The sequence below is a fragment of the Lipotes vexillifer genome, unplaced genomic scaffold (genome assembly GCF_000442215.2).
Source record: "Lipotes vexillifer unplaced genomic scaffold, Lipotes_vexillifer_v1.1 scaffold318, whole genome shotgun sequence".
Taxonomy (NCBI): Eukaryota; Metazoa; Chordata; class Mammalia; order Artiodactyla; family Lipotidae; genus Lipotes; species Lipotes vexillifer.
This window is the reverse complement of record NW_006795060.1, coordinates 27317-35482: the sequence shown is the minus strand read 5'-3', so window position 1 is coordinate 35482 and position 8166 is coordinate 27317. Positions and strand designations below refer to the sequence as shown.

At 41.2% G+C, this 8166-nt stretch overlaps 1 protein-coding gene across 1 annotated transcript in view; it reads left to right on the top strand.

Annotated features, from left to right (window-relative positions):
• Nucleotides 1-8166, top strand: part of PPEF1 (protein phosphatase with EF-hand domain 1) — a gene marked incomplete at its 3' end in the record, with an annotated part of 145810 nt that overhangs the window by 117040 nt on the left and 20604 nt on the right. Inside the window, exons 10-12 of the mRNA XM_007467404.1 lie at nt 447-483; nt 1393-1542; nt 5949-6095. Of these exons, the coding sequence (XP_007467466.1) occupies nt 447-483; nt 1393-1542; nt 5949-6095 (334 nt within the window). The remainder of the gene's footprint in view (nt 1-446; nt 484-1392; nt 1543-5948; nt 6096-8166) is intronic.

Sequence of the window (8166 nt, the reverse complement as noted above, 5' to 3'; positions counted from 1 at the left end):
GGTTTTTTTGTTTCCCCCCCCCCCCCCGATCATTCATTTACTATAAGGTATAGGATGTCTGAGAAATTCTATCTAAATGAAAAGCATTCTCCCACACACTGTTCCCCAGTGGCCACAGCACACGTCTCTGAATACTTACAGTACTTACACACCTGTGCATACCATGTATTTCTTAAGTTGTCTTGTAATTGTTTCATGAAAGTTTATCTTCTTTTCCCTAAGCTCCTTGAGGATAGGGACAATGTCATCTGCTGCTTTTGTTCTTTCCCATCGTGCCTAGCAAAGTCTTGGATAAGTAATCGTTCCAAATAAAGTCTAATTTCTTGAGTTCTTGATACTTGTGGTAGCGAGATGGCAAGGGCTCCCTTTTTTGCATGACTTGACTCATGTAAATAGGAGTTCTCAACGTTCAGTGAAAGAGTTGAAATCCCATTGTTTTTTTTCAGGTATGGCTTCACAAAAGAAGTTTTGCATAAATATAAGGTAAGGCTCTTTTTTTTTTTTGCATTTTCTTTGCTGTTTATGCATAGAAGTTAAAAAAAAAAAAAGCTTCAAGAACGGTGAGGGGAGAACTAGTCAGAATTCATGCCAATAAAATAAAAGCACAAAAGGAAGCCCTGGCCATAGTGAAGACCTGTTTTTCTTTCTAGACACAAGCTTTTTCATTGTGGCTTCTGTGTAAGTTTTAGCATAGATACAAACATATTCCATTGTTTTAAAGGTGCCTGGGATTTGTTTTACTCAGGTGTGGTAAAACATGCAGACATGGAAATGACTGAAGGAAAAGGTTTTTACTCACAGTTCCTTAGAAACTGGAGGCATGGCACACCAGGCCCTGCGGCCACATGGGGAAGCGCTCCGGGGGTCAGTCAGGCGGAGGGAATGCAGGCAAACTTGGACAAGAGCCTTTATTGTGGTTTCCTTGCGAAGAAATGGGTGAGGCATTGTAAACAGGTTTAGGATTGGCTAGTTTGAATAGTTTTAGCAGGCTCTGGGGCTTAGGGCTTGTCCAAGGTTGTCTGGTATCTGGCCCTGGGGTGACTGGAGCTGAGAATAGTGACCCTGGGTGTGAGAATTCCATAAAGGACTAGTTGGGAGGATAGGCTCTGGATAGTTTGGTTTGCATATGAAAGGTAGCCTCATTTACATACAAAAGGCAAGTCCTTTACTATCTCTAGGAATTAACTAGCCCTGGGTCAGCAAGGCACCAAAATGTCTAAGTATCAGAAATACAGACTGAAAAGACATGATTAATGCATGCTTGTTGGTTAGTGATTCCATCCTGACCTTCTTTGGGTGGCATGAAAACTGTGGGTTTTTGTCCATATGTTGGGACTATTCAATAAACTTGAACTCTCAGAAAAACAAACTTACTCAAGCTCTTACTTACAGCTACATGGGAAAAAAATCTTACAAGTCTTGGAAGACATCTATACCTGGCTCCCAATTGGTACAATCATTGACAATGAAATCCTGGTCATACACGGAGGGATATCAGAGTCCACGGACTTGAATTTACTCCACCGTATAGAAAGAAACAAAGTAAGAAGCAGTGTTTGCATGAATGTTGTCTCAGAGATTTATAAAGGGATACGTACCTCCCTTCATTTATTATTTTGTATTGATTCGTGTTTTAGTGGTTGCTGTAACTCTGAAAAGATTAGTACAAATTTTAAGAAAATCTGTGATTGCATGATAAGGAACTAAATGGATAACTTCTATACATGGAAAATGCATTGTTAAAAATTCATGGTGAGGGCTTCCCTGGTGGCGCAGTGGTTGAGAGTCCGCCTGCTGATGCCGGGGACACGGGTTCGTGCCCCGGTCCGGGAAGATCCCACATGCCGCGGAGAGGCTGGGTCCGTGAGCCATGGCCGCTGAGCCTGGGCATCTGGAGCCTGTGTTCCGCAACGGGAGAGGCCACAACAGTGAGAGGCCCGCGTACCGCAAAAAAAAAAAAAAAAAAAATCATGGTGAAAGTGGAAAAATGAGGAAATATCGGCATTTCGTATAGTTTCTAAAAGTGAAAAATCCTGATTTTTGAAAAGTTAAAATTTCTACTTAATTAATTAAAGTTGTGGCAAAATATACACAACATAAAATTTACCACTTTAACCATTTTTAAGTGTATAGTTCAGTGACATTAAGTACTTTCACATTGTTCTGCAACCATCACTACTGACACCACCACCATCCATTTCTAAAACCTTTCATCTTCCCAGACTGAAACTCTACCCATTAAACACTGACTCCCCATTCTACCTTCCCCAGCCCTTGGCATTCTGTCTTCTGTTTCTATGAATCTGACTGCTCTAGGTGCCTCATAGAAATGGAATCATACAGCAATTTATTTCTGAATTGGTGTGATTTCCCTTATATATTCCAAATGGCTCAACGTAATCTGGGGGGGAATATTTTAATATTTCAAATTAAGCAATCATATTCAATACAGCAGAAGCAGAGCAGGAATATGTATTGACACTCTGAGGGTAGTGGGTGTGGGGGGCCTGTGAAGCTCCCAGCCGTAGTGAACAGCGTCTTTGGCTGGGCCTTGCAGAGTGACTGCAATCGTCTTCCACCTATACCAGAGCCCAGCCAACACTCCCAGACTAGGGGGTAGACAGGGTGCCAGGTGGGCATGAGGACCAGTGGCAACTCTGGAGCCAGGTGATCTTGTACGGGCCTAGTGATCTTGTACGGGCCTAGTGTGATTCCCGTTCACCTTGAGTTTTTTTTTTTAATATTTATTTATTTATTTTTGGCCGTGTTGGGTCTTAGCTGTGGCACGCAGGCTCCGGAGTGCGTGGGCTTTGTAGTTGCGGCATGTGGGCTCTGTAGTTGTGGCGCGTGAGCTTAGTTGCCCTGCGGCACGTGAGATCTTAGTTCCCCGACCAGGGATCGAACTGGCGTCGCCTGCATTGCAAAACAGATTCTTAACCATTGGACCACCAGGGAAGTCCCACCTTGAGTTTTTAGAGCCCTTATGCCTTTATACACATATGAATGATAATACTGTTGCTAACTCCTTCTCATCCTTTTAATTTCAGCTTAAATATACACCCCTCCTCTGGAAAGCCATCCATGACCTCCACACTAGATCAGGTCCCCTTCTGTGTGCTTTCAAGCCCCTTGTACATATCCTTCATAAAAGTTACCAAAATTAAATAAGCAGTTGTAGTACTGTTTGTTTACCATCCTCCCCTGCTTCTCTAGTTCACTGATACAACCCCAGCACCAAGATGTAGTTAAGTATTAATTAATGTTTGCTGAATATCTCCTAAGAGGTTTAAGACCAAAGTAGGGCAAGTGTAAGATAAAACTGGAAAAAAATCTTTTTACAACCCCTTTCCTGATTCTGTGGTGATTTTACATACCCCAGTCCCCAGCCTTACCCGGTGATGACCATACTTCCTGGTTTACACCTGTTGTCTTGGTGTAGTTATTAATAGCACATCCCTTTACTCTCAAAAGTATCCCAGTTGCAGTAAATTTTAAGGTACCTAGTTTAAGGCACCTTTCTTATAATATCAGCAAACAGTCAAGCCAATAAGATGTTTCAATCAACATGGGGTAGTCACTGTTAGCATAATGAGTGGATATGATTCTAGCCAGGAGCAAGGGAACATGATGTTTCTGTCAGTCAAATATTGGCAAGCACATGGCAGGAATGCAACAGTCCACCACCACTTGCCCTATGACAACAGCGCTAATCAGCCATGGCAGCCAGTACCAAATGATCAGATTGAAAACTTTCCCTTTCCTGAGGTTAGCCTGAGAAGCCTGGCCTCTCTAGGGCTATTTGAGATATAAAGAGCGTGCGTCTGGAATGCCCATTACTGCCTCTGTGGAGACCCTAAATTGAGAGCCACCTTAACCTAGCAAACACCATGGAGCTCTGATATCAGACAGATGTAGCTAGCATTACATCCGTTACATCCTGCTTCTGCCACTTCCTGGCTGGGTAACTGGGCAAGCTGCCAACGATTTCTAAGCCTCAGTTTCCACATGTATACATTGAAGCTAAAAATACCTACTGTATTGAATTGTTGGGAGGATTAAATATAATTACCTAGATGAAGAAAATGGCATAGAGTAAGCTTTGAACATAACTCTCTTCTGCAACTCTCTCCTCTTTTTCCTGATACTTAAAACTAAGGTTTGAATTTCAGTCACCAAGGCAGACCCTGGGGAGAAATTTTGGGGCCAGGAATTTTACCAGGATACCTCAAATTTCACCCCCTTTGGGGATCATTGTTCCACCTACAGAAAAGACTGGCTTTAAAGGTAGAAATTTGACTTGTGTATTTTTTGTCTACCCTGCCTAGAGTGAAGTTGAACTGGTAGCACGTGCTCGTTGTGTGAAATGTAATTGAACTGTAATGAAAGTAGTAGGTTCAAGCCTTTGGAACTCTACCAGATGAGATACAAAAACAGGTTTTCAAGTTCAGTTTTATAACACCCACTTGCCCATCTGTTTGGACCCTCCAAGTGTAGGGGTGACCATGCTTCCTGGTTGGTACCTGCTGTTATGGTATAATTGTTAATAGGAGAGGGGTAGGGCTGGGGGAACCTGATGACAACCTCCATTCTAGGTTCATTAAAGGTATTTTGTAAGGTAGGCAGGTTGGGGAGGAGGGTGAATGCAGCGGGACAGAGAAGGAAGACTCTATAACACTAAGACTCTGGTTTAGTATTTTTCAAACTCCCTGGCAGGGGTTGTGAGAAGGGATGGCTAGTAGGACCCCCCAGGAGAAAATGATGATGTGGTACCTTAGCAGGGACTGGACAAAGTATCCTGATCCCAAGTGGCCTTGAAAACAGTGGAGCCACATGTACTTAAGAGACCATGTGGTTTTGCCCTGCCTGATGACCTTATCAGAAGTGAGTTGTGTGGAGCCACGTCCAGAGTGTCCTCCCAGAATATTCTACTCTGCCTAAGACCTGGCAACATTTGCTGGTGGGGAGACAGGGAGGGTAGGCTGTGAACTCACTAATAATAGCTGAAATTGAACTCCAACCATCTCAATGAGACAGGACCTCAGAATAAGGTTCAATTTTATTTTAGAAAAACAAAGGTATGATTTTATATACACCCTAGTTTATAGAAGAAGCTTAAGTGCCTACCACAGAAAATTGTCCATCACTGAACTAAGGTCACCAATGTAACAGAAGTATTATTTCAAATTGTTTTGTATAAAGGTATGGTACTGCAAAGAAACAAGTATAAAATTACAGTCTCAAGTTATGTAAGGGAATGTAGAAAGGATTATAGTAATTGATGTACTATCAGAGAGATATTTTATTTCCAAAGAAATACATTGCCTTTGTTACTAGGATTAGAGAATGTAATCAATTGCTTGCAGGTCAGACTGAGAACCCAGTGCGTTTAAGTTGAAGGGCTTCCGAAGTTTTCAACTTATGTCCCCTTTGTGCACTTTCCTGGGCACAGATGTACTTTCTCTCATTTCTCCTGGAAAACACAGCAAAAGGAAAAGCAACCATCTTCTTGAGGTGTTTCTGAACTCTAGGCCTGTTAGTTCTCTCTCTTAGCCCCGTGTATAGATAAAGGTTCAGAGGGAGACTAGTTTTCCCTTAGCATCTTCTTTTTCCTATCAGGACGCCACAGAACATATCTCTACTGATATCTGTGCCTCTGGGGTCTTTTAGAAACTCTAATGGGAAACTTTCCCTTAGGACAGTATCTCTTTTTGAAAAATGTACAAGCAGAACTTAACAGCCCCACTTTTAGAGATCAGTTGATCAATAAGATGAAGGAGGTAGGTGAGATGGAAAAGGGGACCATGAGGTAGGTGAGATGGAAAAGGGGACCATGTGTTTTCCATTGGGTCGAGGCACCACAATATAGACAGAATAGCAACTAGTGCTGAAGTTTCTACGTGCAGCACCCTGAGCATGGGGTTTGGCTAAAGCATAAATTTGTTTTGTAGTTGAAATCTGTGCTGATGCCACCAATTCCAATAGATGGAGACCATGCTACTGAGAAGGGAAATAAAGTAGGTACAACCATTACAGCTCGGGGAATCAGAACAAATGGATCCCTTTCTGAACAATTAACAAAGCATGAATGGGAACAGGTAAGTAATCAAACTGTTCACTAAAGTGGCAATGAAGATGCAGCATAGATGATGTTGTTCTAATAATATATAAAAAGTGACTTACCTTTCTAAGCAGATCATATCCTTCTCTCTAAATTCATTACTATATTTTTAATAGCTTAATTGAGATATCATTCAAATACCATATTTAAATGGTATTTAAAGTATATAATTCATTGGGTTTGGTATATTCACGGTGTTGTACAACTATCCCCACAATCTAATTTTAGAACGTTTTCATACCTGAAAAAGGTACTTGACATACCTATTACCAGTCACTTCCTATTCTCTCCCCACCCCCGACCACTATCCCTGCACACTTAGACCACCACTAATCTCCTTTTAAAAAAAAAAAAAATTATTTATTTGGTTGTGCCAGGTCTTAGTTGCATCAGGCGGGCTCCTTAGTTGTGGCGCATGGGCCCCTTAGTTGCAGCCGACAGTCTTTTTAGTTGTGGCATGCAGACTCTTAGTTGCAACATGTATGTGGGATCTAGTCCCCTGACCAGGGACCAAACCCGGCCCCCTGCACTGGGAGCACGGAGTCCTTATCCACTGCGCCACCAGGGAAGTCCCACCACTAATCTCCTTTTGGTCTTAATAGATTTCTCTATTCTGGACATATTATAGAAATGGATTCATTTCTATATTATATCTTTTGTCTCTGGCTCCTTTTACTCAGTCACAGTAAAAGAAGTGCTTTTGCTTTGTGCTTTTGGTGTTGTATCTAAGAAGCCATCGCCTAACCCCAAATCATAAAGATTTATTTCTATGTTTTCCTCTGAGAGTTTTATAGTTTTAGTTCTTACTTCTAGGTGTCTAATCCATTTTGAGTTAATTTTTGTGTATGGTGTGAGGTAGGTGTCCAAAGTGATTTTATTGCATGTGGATATCCAATTATCGCAGCACCATTTGTTAAAAAGACTTCCTCTCCTTGAATTTTCTTGACACCCTTACAAAAAATCAATTGACTGTAAATATGAAGGTTTATTTCTAGACTCTTAATTCTATTCCATGATCTATATGTCTATCCTTTTATCGTTACTACACATTTTTGATTACTAGCTTTGTAGAAAGTTTTGAAACTGGGAAGTGTGAGTTCTCCAACTTTATTCTTCTTTTTCAAGATTATTTTGATTATTCTGGGTCCCTTGAATTTCCATATGAACTTTAGAATCAGCTTGCCAATTTCTACCAAAAAAGAGCTGGGATTTTGGTAGGGATTGCCTTGAATCTGTGGATCAATTTAGTTACTATTGCAATCTTAACAATATTATATCTTTAATTTCATGAAGGTGGGATGTCTTTCCATTTGTTTAGATCTTTAATTTCAGCAGTGTTTTGTAATCACGTACAGTGAGGCACTTGTTAACGTTATTCCTAGTTTATTCCAAAATATTTTTGATGCTATTGTAAATAGAATTGTTTTCTTAATTGCATTTTGGATTGTTCATTTCTGGTATATATTGACTTTTGTATACTGACCTCATGTTGTGAACCTTGATAAACTTGTTTGTTCATTCTAATGGTTTTTAGTGGATTCCTTGGGACTTTGTATAAACAAAAGCATATTATCTGTGAATAAAGATAGTTTTGCTTCTTCCTTTCCAATCAAGCAGCCTTTTATTGCTTTTTTAATTTTTTTTTTTGTGCGGTACGCAGGCCTCTCACTGTTGTGGCCTCTCCCGTTGTGGAGCACAGGCTCCAGACGCGCAGGCTCAGCAGCCATGGCTCACAGGCCCAGCCTCTCCGCAGCATGTGGGATCTTCCCAGACCGGGGCACAAACCCGTGTTCCCTGCATTGGCAGGTGGACTCTCAACCACTGCGCCACCAGGGAAGCCCCTTTTATTTCTTTTTCTTGCTTCGTTGCCCTGTCTTAAACCTCTAGTACAGTGTTGAAAAATAGAAGTGGTGAGAGTAGACATCATTGTCTAATTCCTAATATTAGGGGGAAGCATTCAGTCTTTCCCATTAAGTATATTACCTACCCTACATCAGATTGAGGAATTTCTCTTCTGTGCCTACTTTCTTGAGTGTTTTTACCATGAA